The 20,321-nt window shown below is 38.1% G+C and overlaps 1 protein-coding gene across 2 annotated transcripts in view; it reads right to left on the bottom strand.

The window, feature by feature from the left end:
• Positions 1-981: 981 nt before the first annotated feature.
• C6H7orf78 (chromosome 6 C7orf78 homolog) overlaps positions 982-20,321 on the bottom strand; it is a 45,354-nt gene continuing 26,014 nt past the window's right edge. For both annotated transcript variants that reach the window (XM_055115716.1, XM_034963724.2), the window contains 5 exons: positions 19,416-19,871; positions 16,906-16,990; positions 15,581-15,723; positions 13,513-13,592; positions 982-3,683 (listed from right to left, as the gene is read on the bottom strand). In XM_055115716.1, the coding sequence (XP_054971691.1) occupies positions 3,680-3,683; positions 13,513-13,592; positions 15,581-15,723; positions 16,906-16,990; positions 19,416-19,871 (768 nt within the window). In that variant the 3' untranslated portion in view covers positions 982-3,679. The remainder of the gene's footprint in view (positions 3,684-13,512; positions 13,593-15,580; positions 15,724-16,905; positions 16,991-19,415; positions 19,872-20,321) is intronic.

Raw genomic sequence — 20,321 nt, 5'->3', positions numbered from 1 at the left:
ATAAAAACATTTTTTAAACATGTGTACAAATATCCAGAACTTCAAAATGGCCTTTTATCCACCTTTCTTATTTTCTTGATTCCCTCATTGAAGAGTTATAAGTCTTTGCTATGTGTTCAGGCTAGTGATTTAATAGATTTTTGTTTGTTTGTTTGTTTGTTTTGAGACAGAGTCTTACTCTGTTGCCCAGGCTGGAGTGCAGTGGCGTGATCTCGGCTCATTACAACCTCCGTCTCCCAGGTTCAAGCAATTCTCCTCCTCAGCCTCCTGAGTAGCTGGGATTAGAGGTGCAGGCCACTACGCCCGGATGATTTTTGTATTTTTAAGTAAAGATGGGTTTCATCATGTCGGCCAGGCTGCTCTTGAATTCCTGACTTCAAGTGATCTGCCTGTCTCAGCCTCCCAAAATGCTGGGATGACAGGCGTGAGCCACCGTGCCCGGCTTAATAGATATTTTAGAAGGCTTAAAATATTTCATTTTCAACTAATAATATACATGAAAGTTATTGTCTGCCTTTCCGAAAATTATATACTTTGATGCAGTTAAGTCCTTATTATATTACAAATATATAATAATGTTAAATTAGCTTGGCTTTTACTGCCCTTCTTCTGTTAACTAACAGCATGATAATTTTCCTTAAATCCAGCTATGACATAATCTAGTATTGTTCTGAAAGTCACTTTGTAATCCAGAATTCACAAACTACACAAAGATAAATATAACCGGAAGTTTATAGATTGCTGTTATCTGTTATTTGCAAGGATGTGAGCATAGATATCATAGTTTTATGTTAATGTAGGCTATTTATTTCATGCTGCTTTGAGCAGCTAATCATTAATGTTCTCAGCAAGCCTTAAAGTTAAGCCGGTATTTGTCTGGCTCTGATGAAAAGACATAGACTTACCAATAATTTAAGCACAAGCATTTCCTTAAAAGTTTCATTTTTTACCTCATGTTGTGGTATTTCTACTTTAAGTTCAATGAACAAGAATCTTAAAATTTTAACATTCCTGACAGATGCAAAACAGTGGAAGTGCATATGACTCCACAGAGGTGTTAATTTATAAATAAAAGTTAGTGCTTACCTAGAAATCAAACTTGGTTCTCTTCAACTGCTAGTGGATGACTTTGATTTTTGTGGGCTCCCCAGAGTAGGAATCAATAACTAAGTTATCTATATTTTATACAGCTCTCAGACTATTTGAGTGAAGTCATTCATTGAAAACTATTTATAAGCATCTACTGTACATCAGCTACTCTCCTTGGCACTGGGACACAACAGCAAACACATGACAAAATCCCTTCCTTCATGAGGTTTCTCTATTATTTGGAGAGGCCCAGTAATTGGAAAAGGGTGGTTGGAGATGAACACAGAGAAATAACCAGGACTACATAATGAAGGGCATTAGAAGAACTTTGGCTTAAGATGTAAAGACATTGGAGGGTTCTAAGCAGAAGAGTAATATGATAAAAATTGCATTAAAAAAAGTCAGACAGACAAGTCTGCTGTTGTGTTGAGGACAGACTGAGGTGGGTGTTACCTCCAGTGGACATGTAGATCGGAGACTATTGTAATAATTAAAGCAAGAGATGATAGGGTTTGGACCGATGTATTTACTGGAGGCAGCAGAAACTTGTTGGGCTCATGATATAACAGCTTATAGGCTGTAAGATAAAAAATGAAAAAAAGGGTGTCTCCATTTTATTTTTATTTTTTGCCTTAGCAAGTATAAGAATGGAATTGCTATTAACTGAGATAAACAAGACTGTGCAGGAATTGGCAAATAATATCAGGGTTAAATTTTGGATCTGGTGAGTTTGAGAGAATGTCTAAAAAGAGATCACGGGGAGATGTCAAGTAAGTTGTCCTAGGTGACCATCTAAGAGTCTGGAGTTCAGAAGACATTTCAGTGCTGGGTATATATATTAGGAAGTCTTGGGTGTGAACATCTTATTGGTGACATTTAAACCAATAAGAATGAATGACATTAGGAGGCTGAGGTGGGAGAATCAAAGCCAGGAGTTTACAGTGGGCCATGACTGTGTCACTGCAGGAGTTTACAGTGGGCCATAACTGTGTCACTGCACTCCAGCCTGGGCAAGAAAGAGAGACTCTGTCTCTAAAAGAAAAAAAAAAAAGAAGAAAGGATGAGATTACCGAGAGAGTGTATATAGATAAGAAAGAGATCAGGCCTAGGACTAAGTCCTGGGGCATTTCAGCCTTTCTACTCGCGTAACCTGAGTAAATTCAGGTATCTGATTTATTTAATCCAGTATTTGCTGCATTTCTTTTTCTAAAGAGCACATTTCTTTTCAAGAATTACACATTAAAATTCCAGGGAACTTAAATTATGCAAAATATCCTTTGGGAAATGATTTAATTTCATTGCCTCATCTTTCCACTTAATGTTGCTTATGTCAACAGAGCTATTAAATACGTACTTGCCTTTATTTCAGTAGTTTTCATAGTGAAATTGGAAAGGTGATAGGATAATCCATTCAATAAAACTGGCAATAGCATTAAATCCTACCCTCCCCTTTTATTAATTTTCAATTATAATCATCAAATCTTGATCAGAAACAAAGAAGTTTCAAGTCATTTGTTTTCTTTCCCTCAAAATATTTAAACAAAAATTTAGAAAATTATTTTAACATGTTAAAAGACAGACCTTTCCTTCTAGTTGGAACTACAAATTCTCCAAGCCTGGTGTTCTTTAAGAAGGACATTTAGTATTTCTGTTACTTGGAGATCTTCTCTCTTTTGATATACTTGAGTGTCTCAGAGAAGCTTCTTAAAGTGTATTAGAAAAAACTGAAAAATGAAGATTCAAATATTGATTTCAATATGCCATAAACATACTAAATAAATGTTGATTATTTCAACCTATGCCACCTTGTATATGTGAACACAAAGCTCATACATATACTCTTTTTCTTTTTTTTTTCAGAAATAAACACTATCACTAACCACCTGGCATCCTATGATTCCTGAAAATAAAATCTATTTCCAGGAACAATTTAAACCGTAGAAGAACTTCACTGTGTCATGAATTAAACTTTCCTATTTTTTTGTCTTTGGATGACATCTTCTGGGAAAGTGCCCCATTTATATTTGAATGACTTCAATTCTGGTTGCTACCTTGTTCTCTATTTTTTAAAGTAAAAATATTTGATTTTTAACTATTACTTTCCCACACAGCATAACAGTCATCCTTTAGTAGAATATATGCTATATCCAGAGAATTCTTATTTCTATGAAGGATGCAAACAGATAAAATTTGCAATCTTTGGCCTTAGAGAAACATGGTGGTCAAAATTAGTAAGCATTATTGTTGTTTGTCTCACATTAGCTTTACCTGAGACTAGAGCATCTCTTTAACTTTGGACATTAACAGAAAGCACATTATCAGCATTTCCACTCATAGTTGCAAGATCTAACTTTCACAAACTAAATCAAAAGCCTGATGATTGGATTCTGATCCATGTGGTAACAAGGGAATTTCAAATTATGCAACTTTCATTTGTTGTTTTAGCACTTTCTCATGTCTCTGGGAGAGTGCAGATTTCTGTAGAATCCAGGAAGGTGCCAGAATTCATCAATGTTCTCACTGGGAAATGCACGGGAGATGAACATTCAGGCCAGAGTTCAGGAAGCCCTATGCTGTTTTGGTCCATCAGCTATCTAAATGAACAAAAGAGAAATGTGTGAGCAGAATTCACTGAATCAGTTTCTATAAAGGGTGAGACTTACCTGAAAGGTCACTCCTGGGACCAGAAACTTGGCTGCAAATGCTAGATGTCATTTGCTTAATCCTCTTATTCACTACAGAAATAACTAAAACCAAGCTTATAAAGGCATGATAACAAAAAAGAATGGTTGAACATGACTACAACTATGATGTGGAAGTAGAACTATACTCTGTTGGCCAAACGGTCAAATTTATTTTTCGTACTTACCAGAAAGCATGCACATGCAACTGATGGCAACAGTACAAGGTGTTTTGGAGTGCCATCTTGAATAAGTGATGTTAACATTAAATTCCCAGTGAAGACTTTAGTTTCCCAGCTTATAAAATTATAACAACAATAATAATAATTATAATACCTGACTAAACACTGCATAGTCTGAAGACAATTGAGTGAGGTTATGCCTATGAAAATGATTGCACATTACTGAGTTTGATGTATAAATGCCAATTAAAAGCTGCAAAAATTAAGGACTTCTAAATACATCCTGTCTTACACAATTCAACTTTTCCTTCTGTATTAGCACCAGTAGGGTAGAATAGTGCAGGGAAGTGTTAAAATGAGGCTTCCCACTTAGGTGAGGGGAGACAGGAGCTCCTTTAGAGAAGGACTATAAGTTTTTAAAGGATGTGGAAATGGGATGAGTTTCCTGTTGCCTTGAAATGGAGGAAAAGCCTCAAAGCTAAAACTAGGAGACAGGTTGGTTCCTTCAAACCAAAGGAAGCCAACTTCCTGATTTCTTACACATGGACAAGAGTTTTCCTTTATATAAACTCCTATGTTCCATTGAAACCAACCCAATAATCCCATAGACTGTTCTTTTTGATACACATAGAAATTGACCTTTCTGGTCTTAAAGCTTGAAGCTTACATTTGTTTTATCTGAGTTCCTTCCTCAGGAAAGCACCTTCAGGCCTCTTAAAAAGGTATCCAAGAATTGAAACTCACCAGATCATGACATCCTAACAATGAGAAGCCTGGAACCCTCATTCATCATGATTGCATCCTTGCCCCTCCCTAGTTCCTGTTTCTTACACATTGTTACATTTCTTTCTACAGAAGAATGTTGTATAAACCCATAGGTTTAGTCAGTTAGAGAGATGGATTTGAGCCTGAGTTCTCATCTCCTTTACTGCAGCACCTGATTAAAGACTTCTTCCTTGGCAATACTCATTGTCTCAGTGATTGGCTTTCTGTGTGGTGAGCAGCAGGACCTAGACTAAACCCCTGGTGTTTTGGTAACACCATCAAGAAACTGCTAGAAGTTCTCTCCCTATGGGGCTTTTTAAAAGGTAAATAGGCCAGACCACCTACTCTCACCCTCTCTTCTGTCCAAATTAAGGAATTAAGGAATAAATCAAACATCTGAAGGCTTTGTTTTTTTTTTTTTCTTTTTTTTTGAGACAGAGTCTCACTCTGTCACCCAGGCTGGAGTGCAGTGGTGGGATCTCGGTTCACTGCAAGCTCCGCCTCCCAGGTTCACGCCATTCTCCTGCCTCAGCCTCCCAAGTAGCTGGGACTACAGGTGCGCGCCACCACGCCCGGCTAATTTTTTGTATTTTTAGTAGAGATGGGGTTTCACTGTGTTAGCCAGGATGGTCTTGACCTCCTGACCTCACGATCTGCCCGCCTTGGCCTCCCAAAGTGATGGGATTACAGGTGTGAGCCACTGCGCTCAGCCCTAAAGGCTTTGGTCTTTTAAAGGAGGCATCATTACCCTTGGGGGAAAGCCCTGAGGAATACCCATTTCTGATTTCTGTGAGAAAGGAAAAAATAAGGTAATCCCTGCAAAGCCAATTCATGAATGCTCAGGATTATCATTTATAAAGATTAAGGGTGCATATGGGTGAAGGAAGCTAGCAGGCTTGCTCTGGATGAATGCTTGCTGAGCTACAGAACTGCAGGGGCCACCTGTGGAGCCCTTTAGTACAAGGTGTTTGGGGAGCTCCTGGTAGAAGAGTGGTTTCATATATGTCCCCAAGAGGTTTTAAGGATGTGCATTTGATCATAGAGCATCCTGCCTACTTGTTATCTAGAAATGTAAAAATGGGTGGCTCACAACGTGAGGGAAAGGGGAAAGGAAAACGGGGGTCTTCTGTACTCATACCATTTGGTGAGCTGTATGGAGGGTTCTGTAAACACAGTGAGTTAATGAAATTGATGAGCTCCAGCCATCTTGTGAGTAATCCCACCAATGATAAGATTCCTCTTATCAGACCTGTAAGAGGTAGTGGGCTGAGGCAGGGACTTAGGGCAAGTTGCTGGACGTTGGTTCTCAGAGGACTGTGCCAAATGAGGCCTCTGTCTAGGACAGAGAATAATGTGCAAAAATGTCCTCCATAAGCAGTCACTATTTGAACATCAGCCACACAGAGGATGTCATGGCTGATTACAGTAGTCTCTGTTACCTGAGCTTTTTGCCCCTGTTTCTTCCATTTCTCCTCTGGACACCAACACCTTGGAGATAAAAGGCAGACCAAGAAGCAATGGAGTGTGATTGAGACAGGTGCAGAAAGAGAGAAACAAGAGAACGTTCTCTTCCCCAGATCCTGGAGCTACAGGGCAGGATTTTGTTGAAAACAGCAAACAAATTTTGAATTGGATGTGAGATTAGAATGTTAATTTAGAATGAATGAGGCTTTCTTTCTTTCTTTTTGAAATTTAAAACAATTACAAAGAATCTCCCAATTAAAAAAATTATTAAAGTTTTACATGTACATATAATAGTGCATAGATATTAAATAAATATTTCTATGGAGTATCACAAAGTGAATGCATCTATGTAACCAACATCAAGGTCAGAAAATACTACATTTCCGGGACCCAGAAGGTTATTGTACTCCTTTCCTTCAAACCAAAGGAAGCCAACTTCCTGATTTCTTACATGTGGACAAGAGTTTTCCTTTATATAAATGGAATAATAATGCAGTATATACAGATATGTGTATATATATACATTGTACATATATAGAGCATCTGGCTTTTAAAAAACTCCTAGGTATGTTTGTGAGACTCATCCCTATTGCTTGCATATAGCAACATTTTGTTCATTTTCTTTGCTGTATAATCTATTGTGTAAATATACCATAAATGGATACTTTTATGTATACATTCTATTATTTATTGGCATTGGGCTTGTCTCTAATGTAAAGGTTATCACAAGCAATTCTGCTATAAGCATTCCTATATATATCTTTTAGTGCATACAAATATATCTTATATATCAGCTAATTATACAGCATTTAGAATGGAATTTTGTGTCATAGGTTATATGTATGTATACATTCTACTTTAGAATATATTGCAAAATATTTTTCCAAAGTACTTGTCCCAATTCTCCCCCCTCAAGCAGTGTATAGGAGTTCTAATTGCTCTATACCCTTGCCTATTGATATGGTTTGGCTGTATCCCCACCCAAATCTCATCTTGAATTGTAACTCCCACAATTCCCATGTGCCATGGGAGAATCCCAGTGGGAGGTGATTGAATTATGGGGGCAGGTTTTTCCTGCGCTGTTCTTGTTATAGTGAATGAGTCTCATGAGATCTGATGGCTTTAAAAACGGGAGTTTCCCTGCACAAGCTCTCTTCTCTTGTCTGCTGCCATGTGAGATGTGCCTTTCACCTTCCGCCATGACTGTGATGCCTCTCCAGCCGTGTGGAACTGTAAGTCCAATAAACCTGTTTCTTTTGTAAATTGCTCAGTCTTGGGTATGTCTTTATCAGCAGTGTGAAAATGAACTAATACAGTAAACTGGTACTGGAGTACTGGGATGCTGCTGAACAGATACCCGAAAATGTGAAAGCGACTTTGGAACTGGGTAACAGACAGGGGTTGGAACAGTTTGGAGGGCTCAGAAGAAGACAGGAAAATGTGCAAAAGTTTGGAAATTCTTGGAGACTTGTTGAATGGCTTTGACCAAAATGCTGATAGTGATATGAACAATAAAGTCCAGGCTGAGGTCGTCTCAGAAGGAGATGAGGAACTTGTTGAAAACTGGAGTAAAGGTGACTCTTGTCATGTTTTAGCCAAGAGACTGGCAGCATTTTGCCCCCGGCCTAGAGACTTGTGGAACTTTGAACTTGAGAGAGATAATTTAGGGTATCTGGCAGAAGAAATTTCTAAGCAGCCAAGCATTTAAGACGTGACTTGGGTGCTGTTAAGGGCATTCAGTTTTATAAGGGAAGCAGAGCATAAAAGTTCAGAAAATTTGCAGCCTGACAATGTGATAGAAAAGAAAAAAAGCGTTTTCTGAGGAGAAATTCAACCTGGCTGCAGAAATTTGCATAAGTAATGATAAGCTGAATGTTAAACCCTAAGACAATGGGGGAAATGTCTCCAGGGCATGTCTGAGAACTTTGTGGCAGTCCCTCCCATCACAGGCCCAGAGGCCTAGGAAGAAAAAATGGTTTCATGGGCCAGGACCAGGGTCCCCGTGCTGTGTGTAGCCTAGGGACTTGGTGCCTTATGTGCCAGCTGCTCCAGCCATGGCTGGAAGGGGCCAACATAGAGCTCAGGCCATGGCTTCAGAGGGCGCAAGTCTCAAGCCTTGGCAACTTCCACATGGTGTTGAGCCTGTGAGTGCACAGAAGTCAAGAATTGAGGTTTGGGAACCTCCGACTAGATTTCAGAAAATGTAGGGAAACATCTGGATGCCCAAGCAGAAGTTTGCTGTAGGGATGGGGTCCTCATGGAGAACCTCTGCTAGGGCAGTACAGACAGGTAATGTGCTGTAGGAGCCCCCACACAGAGTCCTTACTGGGGTACCAACTACTGGAGCTGTGAAAAGAGGGCTACTGTCCTACAGACCCCAGAATGGTAGATCCACTGACAGCTTGTACTGTGTGCCTGGAAAAGCCATAGACACTTAACACCAGCCCATGAAGGCAGCTGGGTGGGAGGCTGTATCCTGCAAAGCCACAGGAGTGGAGCTGCCCAAGTCCATGGGAACTCACCTCTTGTGTCAGCATGACCTGGATGTGAGACATGGAGTCAAAGGAGATCATTTTGAAGCTTTAAGGTTTGACTGCTGTGCTGCATTTCAGACTTCCATGGTGTCTGTAGCCCCTTTGTTTTGACCAATTTCTCCCATTTGGAATTGCTGTATCTACCCAATGCCTGTACCGCCATTGTATCTAGGAAGTAACTAACTTGCTTTTGATTTTATAGCCTTATAGGCAGAAGGGACTTGCTTTGTTTCAGAAGAGATGTTGGACCGTGGACTTTTGAGTTAATTCTGAAATGAGTTAAAACTTAGGGTGACTGTTGGGAAGGCATGATTGGTTTTGAAATGTGAGGACATGAGATTTGGGAGGGGCCAGAGGTGGAATGATATGGTTTGGCTATGTCCCCACCCAAATCTCATCCTGAATTCCCATGTGTTCTGGGAAGGACCCGGTGGGAGCTAATTGAATCATGGGGACAGTTCTTTCCCATGCTGTTCTTGTGATAGTGAATGGGTCTCATGAGATCTGATGGTTTTTAAAAACAAGAGTTTCCCTGCACAAGCTCTCTTTTTGCCTGCTGCCGTCCACATAGGATGTGACTTGCTCCTCTTTGCCTTCCACCATGATTGTGAGGTCTCCCCAACCATGTGGAACTGTAAGTCCAATAAACCTCTTTCTTTTGTAAATTGCCCAGTTTGGGTATGTCTTAATCAGCAGCATGAAAATGGATGAATAAACCTATGCTTCCTGTTGTTTATCTTCTTATTTTGGCTATTTTGGTGGGTGTGCAATAGTAGCCCATTGTGCATCTTACTGCATATTTCCCTGATTACTTGTGAAGATGAACACATTTTCATGTTTTGTCATTTAGAGATCTTCTTGTATGAAATCTGTTTCCTTCCTTCCTTCCTTCCTTCCTTCCTTCCTTCCTTCCTTCCTTCCTCCCTCCCTCCCTTTCTTTGAGACAGGGTCTTGCTCTGTCCCCCAGGCTGGAATGCAGTGGAGAGAACACTGCAGACTCAACCTTCTGGGCTCAAGTAAATCTCCTGCCTCAGCCTCTAGTGTAGCTGAGACCACAGGTGTGTACCACCATATCTGGCTAATTTTTTAAATGTTTTGTAGAGACAGGATTTCCTAATGTTGTCCATGCTGGTCTCAGCCTCCTGGGCTCAAGAGTTCCTCCCACTTTGGCCTACCAGTGTTGGAATTATAGGAATGAACCACTATGCCCAGCCTCCTGTTATTTTCCATTGGATTACATGCCTATTTCTTATTTATTTGCATGAGTTCTTTATCTATTATTAATATAAACCATTTTCTTGCTTATATGAGTAGTAAATATTTTCTCTAAGCTCTCTGTCTGCCTTTTCACTCTCCTAATGATGTATTTTAACAGAAGTTTGTAGTTTTAATGTTTCAAGTAGAACATTCAATGATTTTTTCTTTATAGATAGTGCTTTTGTGGTTCTTTTAAAGATATCATATAATTCTCCAAATGTATTGCAGAAACGTTATTGTTTTCTTTTCACATTTAGGTCTGTAATCCTCATGAATTTACTTCTTTATGCACGATGTGAAATAGAAGTCATATATATTTCTTATCCTGAATTTTTCATGGCTGAACATAATCTTAAATTACAGAAAATTTTTAAATTTACTTACATAGCTTTTTCATGGCTGAATGTGAGTTTAAATTATAGAAATGACAGGGCTAGTACAAATGAAATGTTGAAAATCTATAGGCTCTGCCAAAGTTGTTCTCAAGCTAAGGGGAGGGAGATCCAACACAGCATATTTAAAATTCATGATTTGAGAAAAATAAAGCCATTTTATTTGAACCTTCATAGGGATCTGTGTGCTAAATATATCAAATATTTGTAAAAAATGAAAAAATAAGAGGAACTACAACTTCAGATGAAAACATTTCTATTTTGAGAAGCCTGTGAAATACTGAGGTAGATTTGTTTTTGAAGTATGCTTCCCAGTGACACCTATGAAAGTTGAAGTTCTGACTGAGAATTCATAGCGTTACAGGCAGCAGTAATGATCTATGATTTTCTGTAACCACTATAAGAAACTTTTGGTGGCTGGGGGCTAGGTACGGTGGCTCACGCCTGTAATCCCAGCACTTCGGGAGGCCGAGACAGGTGGATCACGAGGTCAGGAGATCGAGACCATCCTGGCTAACATGGTGAAACCTTGTCTCTACTAAAAACACAAAAAATTAGCTGGGCGTGGTGGCGGGCACCTGTAGTCCCAGCTACTCTGGAGGCTGAGGCAGGAGAATGGTGTGAACTCGGGAGGTGGAGCTTGCAGTGAACTGAGATCGTACCACTGCACTGCAGCCTGAGCAACAGAGCGAGACTCCATCTCAAAGAAAAAAAAAAAAAAAAAAAGAAACCTTTGGTGGTGGTTGGGCGCTGTGGCTCACACCTGTAATCCCAGCACTTTTGAAGACTGAGGCAGGTTGATCACCTGAGGTCAGGAGTTTGAGACCAGCCTGGCCAACATGGCAAACCCATGTCTCTACTAAAAATACAAAAATTAGGCGGGTGTGGTGATGGGAACCTGTAATCCCAGCTACTCAGGAGGCTGAGGCAGGAGAATCATTTGAACCTGGGAGGTGGAAGTTGCTGTGAGCCGAGATCACACCACTGCACTCCAGCCTGGGTGACAGAGCGAGTCTGCATCTCAAAAACAAACAAACAAAACAACAACAACAAAAAAAGAAACTTTTGGTGATGGACTACCATGCCATTTTCTTTTATGTTGAGCCACCAATTACCAAGCTCAAGCACACCAGTTATAGAGGAGAAGCTCCCACTATGCTACAGGAATCAAGAATTTTATATATGTACAGCGGGATATTTGCAATTTAAGATGACCATTTTGTAAACTTGGTAAGGATAAGTCTACATCCTAAATCATTAGTAGGATGACTCTATATCCACCACTTAAAACAAATTCTTGCCCATCTGGAGACAGCTTTCTGGTCACATATCTACTCTTTTTATATTCACCTGTCCTGTGGTCCTCCTAAATATAGCTGTCTGCTGACTGTTCACTCTGTGTACTCCCTCATAGAAATCCAAAGATTAATCTTACTGAGTAGCCTCTCTCATCTTTCAGAAAGCTCTAGACATTATATATATTTTATATTGTATGCAAAAAAAGCATAGTTTTGAATTATTATTCATAAAATACTTAGATAGCAAGTACTAAGTGTCATGTGCTATGTTCCAAGTGTTTCACAAATACAAACTTTGACTATTCATAGTGATACAGGAGTTAAGAAAAAATTAATCAGGCAGATAGGGTATGGGAGGCTTCAGTAAGGTTTTTCTTTTCTTTTTTTTTTTTTTGAAACAGAGTCTCACTCTGTCACCCGGGCTGGAGTGCAGTGGCACAATGTTGGCTCACTGCAACCTCTGCCTCCCAGGTTCAAGTGATTCTCCTGCCTCAGCCACCTAAGGAGCTGGGATTACAGGCGCCCACCATTACACCCAGCTAATTTTTTGTATTTTCAGTGGAGACAGGGTTTCACCATGTTGGTCAGGCTGGTCTCGAACTCCAGACCTCGTGATTCACCCACCTCGGCCTCCCAAAGTGTTGGGATTACAGGCGTGAGCCACCATGCCTGGCCAGGTTTTTCTTTTTAATGAAAAGCAGCCCCAAATCATTTCCTAAAAAAGAGCAGCCTGTAAAATTGAGCTGCAGACACAGACAAGCAAGCTAGAAGCTTCCACGGGTGAATGCCGGCCTGTAGAAAATAACTACCTGGGACCAGGCATGTTCAAAATGGCGGCTCCATCTTCCCTTCCCTTTGCCAGCCACATGTACAGTAAGGAGCAGACAAGATGGCACTGGTCAGTGGAGAGTCCATTTGCATAATAAGATTAGGGTGGGGTGGCCAGCCTAGGCTATGTAAATGTCATATCTAATCGAATCAATCTGTCGGCTGTATGTAAATCAGACACCGCCTCCTCCACCCTGCCTATAAAATCTGCTGCAGTAGGCCTACTTTCCCCTTTTTCCGATGTTTCTCTCTCTCTGGAAAGGAGCTGCTCTCCTTTCTCCTTTCTTCTATTAAACTTTCTGCTCCTTAACCCACCCACATGTGTCTGTGTCCTGAATTCTTTCTCAACACAAGACAACGAACCATGGTTAATTCCCCAGACAATGCAGCCATTTCAATGGTAACTCTGCAAAGTTGGTACTATTATTACTGACATTCTACAGATGAGAAAACTAAGCCACAGGTAATGTTACTTTTCCATGGTCATGCAAGGCCATATCTATATTATCATTAACAATAATAGTAATAATTGAATCAAGAAGATATGAGGGACTGTGCCAGCAGTTTGTATATATCATCTTATTTAATTCTCCAAAAACCTGAGAAAATAGGATCAGAAAATTTAAGCAAATCATCCAAGATCACAAATTATAGGTGGATTACTCTTAATTTGAATTCATTTCACCAAACTCAAAGCCCAAACTCTACTACATTAATCTGCCCTCCTCCCCGCTTCTCAGAGATGACACTGACATGTGAATAAAGAGAGCTGTGAGAGGTGATTATGCACCTAGGAAACAGGTTGCAATGAAATTCTCAAATAATAATTATTTGATAATGGGATTGGATTCTTTCAGGCTCCACTTAAAACAGTTAAGCACCATGCAACTGTTTCACTTATAGTTCCTATGACAGTAGAGCACTTATATGATAAAATATGTTTTATTTAAAACAGAAATTGAGTAGTAATGTTAAAGAGTTAATATAAGTATCTAACAACAAATCCTAATTTTTTTACCCACCTGCTCTTGCATATCTTTGTAAACTTTTCTTCCACACGATCCATAAATGCACTGTATGCATCACGCTGCCTTCTATGTCTCTGAAGGAAGATGGTACAAAGGAAGTTAGTAAAAGCAGACATGTATTAACTTTAATTGTTTACTTGTTAAAATTTGCTGTTTAATAATCTTTGCTTTAAAAGTGTATCTGTATTCCAGATTCACATCTTGTTCTGCTTAGACATAAAGGGCTTATGAAGCATCCTTATGTGACTAGGGCAGAATTTCAGCCAGGGTAAAAGTATGTGCTCTCAACATTTTTTTCTACAAGAGTCTTTTCAGGCCTTCTCACTTGAGTGTCATTCACTAAACTTCTCGTGATTTCCAATGAGATAAGAGGAAATTTGGGAAAAATTTCTTACAATATTTAAGCCTTTGTAAAACAAAAATAAAATTCTAAGGCCCCCAATCAGATGAATGGACCCCCTTCATGAGTGAGGGGACACAAAGAAACCTGAAAAAAAAGTTCAGGCCCTGATGGGAAGAGAAGGTGAGAAGGTGGGACATGGCTCATTATACCCTCCTCCCTTTGGAATTCAGGTGCAACTCACCAGCATTAATATTAAAACAGAGATCTTAAGACTGACAAAACAAACAGCTCTTTGCAGCAATAAAATACCAATTTCAACCTGACTCTAGTGTCGCATCACATGACAGATAGCAGGCCCTGGAGGAAATAAAAGTATTTTACCCCCAAATATACTTTTTTGGCATCTTTCAAAATGGCCCTGCAAAGCTGTCTCTCTTTTGCAGACAGTCTCATATCTTTTAAGGTCTGAGAAGGGACCTCCACATCTATTGTCTCTGAAGCCTGCTACCTGGAGTCTTCGACTACATGACAAGAACCCTGGATTCCACAACCCCCACTCTTTACCTTAACTCAAGCTGACTTCACAGACAAAGCTTAACTCTCAACCAGTTGCCAACTGGGGAATCTTTGAATCTGAGGTAGGAGGCGGGACTCAACTCCAGACCAGATGGAAGACTGGTTGAAATAGGGAAGAGGTATTGAAAGCATCTCTCCACGAGACAGCCCCACCAGTGTCATGACAGTATACCATTGCTGTGGCAACATCCGGAAGGTACCACTTCTTTTCTAGGAATTTCTGGATAACCCACCCGTTAATTTGCATGTAGTTAAAAGTGGGTGTAAATATGACTGCAAAACTGCCCCTGAGCTGTACGCGGAGCACACTGCCTATGGGTAGTCCTGCTTCGCGAGGAGCAGTACCTCTGCTGCTGTACTCAATAAAAGATGCCGTCTAACACCACAGGCCCGCCTTTGAATTCTTTCTTGGGTGAAGCCAAGAACGTTCCCGGCTATGCCCCAGTTTTGGGGCTTGCCCGCCATGCGTCAAATCTACTTATGACCTGGAAGCCTCCAAACTTCGAGATGTCCTGCATTTCCAGGCGAAACCAATGTATACCTTACATGTATTGATTTATGTCTTTGCCTGTAACTTCTATCTCCCTAAAATGTATAAAACCAAGCTGTAAACTAACCACCTTGGGCCACATGTTCTCAGAACCTCCTGAGACTGTGTTACAGGTCATGGTCACCAATTTGGCTCAGAATAAACCTCTTCAAATATTTTACAGAGTTTGGCTTCTTTCATCAACACCGTATTCCACTATAGCTATTACTTAAAATAACCATAAAAAGTATGTAGCATTATTAACCCACATTATAAATAATGAAAAAGGCTTAGTATCTTGTCTAAAGTTATTAGAAAGTAAAAGAACAGGGATACTGTGATCTCAGAAGCCATGCTCTTAACTACTATTCTATATTTTCCCACTGGAATACACTTATTCTTTTATCAAGATCTAGAAATAAAAGAAAAGAAAATCCAAAGTTCTAGATAATCCACTATTTGTATTTCAAAAAAAAAGCAGCGGCTATGTGCTTTATTTTTAAAGACAGAAATATATTTTACACCACAACAAATAAAAAACTCCTGCACTAAAGCAATTGTCGACAACAGTGCTGGAGACATTTTCCAACAGCTATAGAGAAAGTCAAACTCACTGTATATGAAGCAGATCTAACAGGCCATGGGGCTTTAGTCAAAATTAGTTTTGAATCCCAGGTGCACTCACGATGCTTGTGGGTGATAAATCTTTCTGTAGTATTCTTCTGTTTATTATCTTTCGGTAACTGGTACCCATGTACTAGAGATATGAAGACAAGTGAGAGGCTTAGCAATGGCACGTGTCTTTGTTCATGATGTCTCTCAGATGTATCATTTTTGGAGATCAGGACCCAGGAGTGGTAAGTCGCTGGATAATTTATAGATGTAAATCTAAACAAAACTTTTCTTATTCTTTCTGCCAGTCCTGCTGGAGTTAATTTTGTCTTTCTTCAAACTCCAATTCCAATCCCACCTTTTATTTCTCTGGACCCATCTTTCTAAAGTGTCTCCTATTGGACGGTATATTTTGCACTCTACCTTACATTTTACTTAAAATATTTTTGAGGTCAAGGGCTGGGTCTTATAAAGAATCTTTGGCATTTTCTACCAAAGTGAGTTACACACAGCATATACTAGGAGAGTTGACATGTTCCATTTCAATTACACAGCTAGAGGACACTTTTATAAGTATAACACATGCTAAAATGTGTACAATATTTGTAAATAAATTATCTTAGTTTTACAGGTATAAAATTATTTGCTCCTTATTTTGAAAAAGAGGAAATAAAATGTAACTGTGATCTCACTATCCAGAGACAAACACTGTTAACATCTTATTGTTTAATTTATATATAATTATAATATGTAAATATAGCATTCAGATATTGTCCATCCTAATCCAAATAAGAAATGCTAAATAATACAAATTAACTCTGATTTAACACTTAACAAATGGCACCATAACAGTAATTATAGCATGCATGTGTGTATGTTATTTCCATGTGTTTTTTAATACATTATTAAGTGCTTTTAGCAGATTTAATGCTCACAGTAATTCTATGATGTAGATTCAGTTGTTATCATCTGCATTTCCAGATGAGGAAACCAATAGATAGACAGTTTAGGTGATTTGGGGCAGTGAAGCCAAGATTCAAAGTTGCACAGCTGGGCTCCAGAGTTTATTCCCTTAAGCATTACACTCTATTTATTCTCTATACATGACACATTGATTTACAAATAATATCTTTAATAATATAGTAACAGTTGTGGTAGAAAAGTAAACGTATTGTTGCAAATAATTAAAAGGACATTAAAAAATTTACCATATTATTAAAGGTGATAATAAAATCCACCTATTTAGTTTTAAGCCTATGAATTTACTACTACTAATATATAATGCAGAGTTTTTTTTTCCAATATTCATAACATCTTAACAGCTTACCTGTACTTAAGTGTTGTGATTTAAATTTTAATCCAAAGGGGTCCTTTTCATAAGTTGTCTCAAAGTTTGGTAAACCAGGTTGGTACTAGACATGTAAAGGAAAGATTGCAATATTATTAATACATATTGTTTCTTATTATAGTTGGAGTTTGATTTTTCCTAATATTAAATATTTCCTTGGTAAAATGTAATTTTGATGATTTTGTTGTGGCATTCAAATGTAGCATTTAAAACTTGTTTATGAAAATTTGAAAAAATGATCTAAGATTTAAATAGTGTATAAACAATTCATTTTTGTGGTGGAGAGGAGTACTTCAATTACCCTTTTGTGAAGTGATCAGAATTAGTATCTTAAACAGTGTGGAATTAAGGGAGTCTATTCAAAATTTAGATTAGTTAACCTAATCTTAAACTTGCAATCTTAAACTTAGCAACCTAATCTTAAACTTGATCGTAATTTATGACACATAGAATTACATATTATTTTTCTGGAGCTGAACTTCTTTCAGACACATAGCAAAAACATTCAACAAAGCTAAATAATTTATCAAGCCTGGAATAGAGTTACTATTTTTTTATAAGCTACTACCAAAGTAGATTTTTTAGTGATTTAAGTGAACCAATTTGAACTGAAATAGAATTTGTACGCTCCAAGAACTGATCAAATAAAACATCACAAAGTCTCTACTCAAAAGCTAAGTAAATGTGGCACAAAACAGTGAGGGTACCAAGCAGAAATTAAACAGGGTTATATTCTTAATGAGTGACCTGCCACAAGCATATAGAACAATATTAAAAGTTCCAAAGAAGGAGATTCTCTAATACAAGATTTTTCTCTCTTTAATTGAATACAACATGAGACCAAGTTCGTTTCAAAAAGCCTTCACTGAGCTTTAATTTGTAACAATACTGACATCTGGTGGTTACACAATTTATAACACTCTGCCTCCAATTCAGTCATTTATAGAAGCAAGTTAATTCAGCTAAAATAAAAATATTCCTTATTCCGTGAATTTTATTTACTCAAGTTTTTAAGTCTGTCATTAGTAAAATATTTATTTATTTATTTATTTATATATTTATTATTATTTTTTGAGATGGAGTCTCGCTGTGTCGCCCAGGCTGGAGTGCAGTGGTGAGATCTCGGCTCACTGCAACTTTCACCTCCCAAGTTCAAGCGATTCTCTTGCCTCAGCCTCCCAAGTAGCTGGAATTACAGGCACGTGTTACCACATCTGGCTAATTTTTGTATTTTTAGTAAAGACGGGATTTCACCATGTTGGTTAGGCTGGTCTCGAACTCCTGACCTCATGATCCTCCCACTGTGGCCTCCCAAAGTGCTAGGATTACAGGTATGAGCCACTGCTCCTGGCCTAATAAGGTATTTAAATAAACCAGTAACATTTAATATTTAAATGACCTCCCTCATCTCTAAAAGGTAACATATGTTATTTACTATGAATGGAAATATTTACATGACCTCCCTCATCTCTAAAAGGTAACATATATTATTTACTATGAACAAAAATATTTAGATGCCCTGAATAAGTAAAGAGAGTTATTGACTATAGCTCCCTGTATTTTCCAAATTTTATCCTAATAGCTCATAGAGTTAACATTCATCGAATACCTCAACATTTCAGATTCTGTTGTGCTTTGCATATATTGTTTCATTCATTACTTAAAATAACCATAAAAAGTATGTAGCATTATTAACCCACAGTATAAAGAATCAAAAAGGCTTAGTATCTTGTCTAAAGTTATTAGAAAATAAAAGAACAGGGATACTCTGATCTTAGAAGCCATGCTCTTAACTACTATTCTACATTTTCCCACTGGAATACACTTATTCTTTTATCTCACTATTTCTAGATCCTGTTCTGTCAGTTCTACTGTTTAACTCTTTGCCTAGCAAGTCACATTTATGTGCTAAATTATAGATCTAAGAACAGAATATATTCACATTTTAGTGGAATTATATTTTGCATAAATATTTGACCTTATTTGCATCTCCATATACTTCATCACCCTTTTAAATTATAAATCTAATTATTGCCCATATATTATTTAAATTATTAATCATCCAAAAGATTCATTAAAGTAATAGAATATCCCTTTTTAACTATTTTCATTCATTCACCAATTTATTCCACAAATTTATTTTATTAGTAGTAGGTTATAAACTCCTGGCAACTGATGTCTGTTCTCCAATCATATCTAAACCCAACCTGTTCTCTTGAAACCTAAGAAAGCCTATCTCAGAGTTGGCCACTTGACCTGGCAGATAAAACCTCATCAGAATCAATCAGGTTCTTACCTCTCTGTTCTATCATTTATTGCTAAATGTGAATTGTATTGTACCATGAGAAAAAAGGACAGCATTATACACATTATATACACATACCATTTTCCTATATGTAATAGTTTTTCTCATTAAGAAATGAATAAAAAATAATATATAGTTCCCCTTATCTATCTTAAATTGTTTTTATTCAAATGCTCTTTTGTACCTGTCGAAAGTCATGTGGTTTGGGATTGACATATACACCCCTTGGATATTGTCCACTCTTCACAAACATTAACTTTGCTTTTTGTAAATCCAGACGTGGAAATGTAGTTATAAATTTAGGAGCTGTGACCTCCTTAGGATGATTCCTTATGCTGGGCAAGTGAAGCATTGTTTCTGGAAAACTGATTTTTTTCCTCCTTTTTTCTTCCTTAATTGGTTTTGATGGTCTTTCTGGAATTCTCAAAGAAGTATACAGTTTGTAGCTAAAATCAGGAGGCTTTATTTCCCATACATTAACTTTCATTTTACATTGTGGAGGTTGCAGAACACTCTTTTTCCATTTGGAGTTGAGATCCTGTCGTGAAGGATATTGCAGCCTCTTTGCAATATCCCTATCTCTTGTGCCTCTCTGAGACTCATGGTATATTATGTGGAGGGCATTTTCACATGGAGGAATCTGCAACACACATGGAAATAGGTGAAGCTTGTCACTATAGCAATGGTGTACTCAACATTTTCTCTCCAGGACAAGTTAATCTTTGAAAAATTTATGAAGCAGGAAAAAGCTCAGAAATGACAGGGAATATGTATGGAGGAGAAGGAAAAAAATATCATTGCTGCAAATATTTATTCAGCACCTTTGTCACAGCAGTCAGTGCACTAAGGGCTGGTAATTTTTTAAATGATTGATGTAAAATCCATGTCCTTAAGTAACCTACTTAAAAGACAAACATAAAAGCCAAAAATAAAACCTGTGTAATAGGATAGATATTGCAAGTATTATGAGAAGCAAGGAGATTGGTCAGCTAGCTTTATCAAGAAAATAGACATGATGTCAAAAGCTGTTATTTGGATCGATCTTGAGAGGTAAGTAGAAACATTCCAGGTGGTAAAGGAAGGCAATAAC

The sequence above is a fragment of the Pan paniscus genome, chromosome 6, assembly GCF_029289425.2.
Source record: "Pan paniscus chromosome 6, NHGRI_mPanPan1-v2.0_pri, whole genome shotgun sequence".
Classification (NCBI taxonomy): Eukaryota; Metazoa; Chordata; class Mammalia; order Primates; family Hominidae; genus Pan; species Pan paniscus.
The sequence above is the reverse complement of the archived record's forward strand: the minus strand, read 5'-3'. Positions and strand labels throughout refer to the sequence as shown.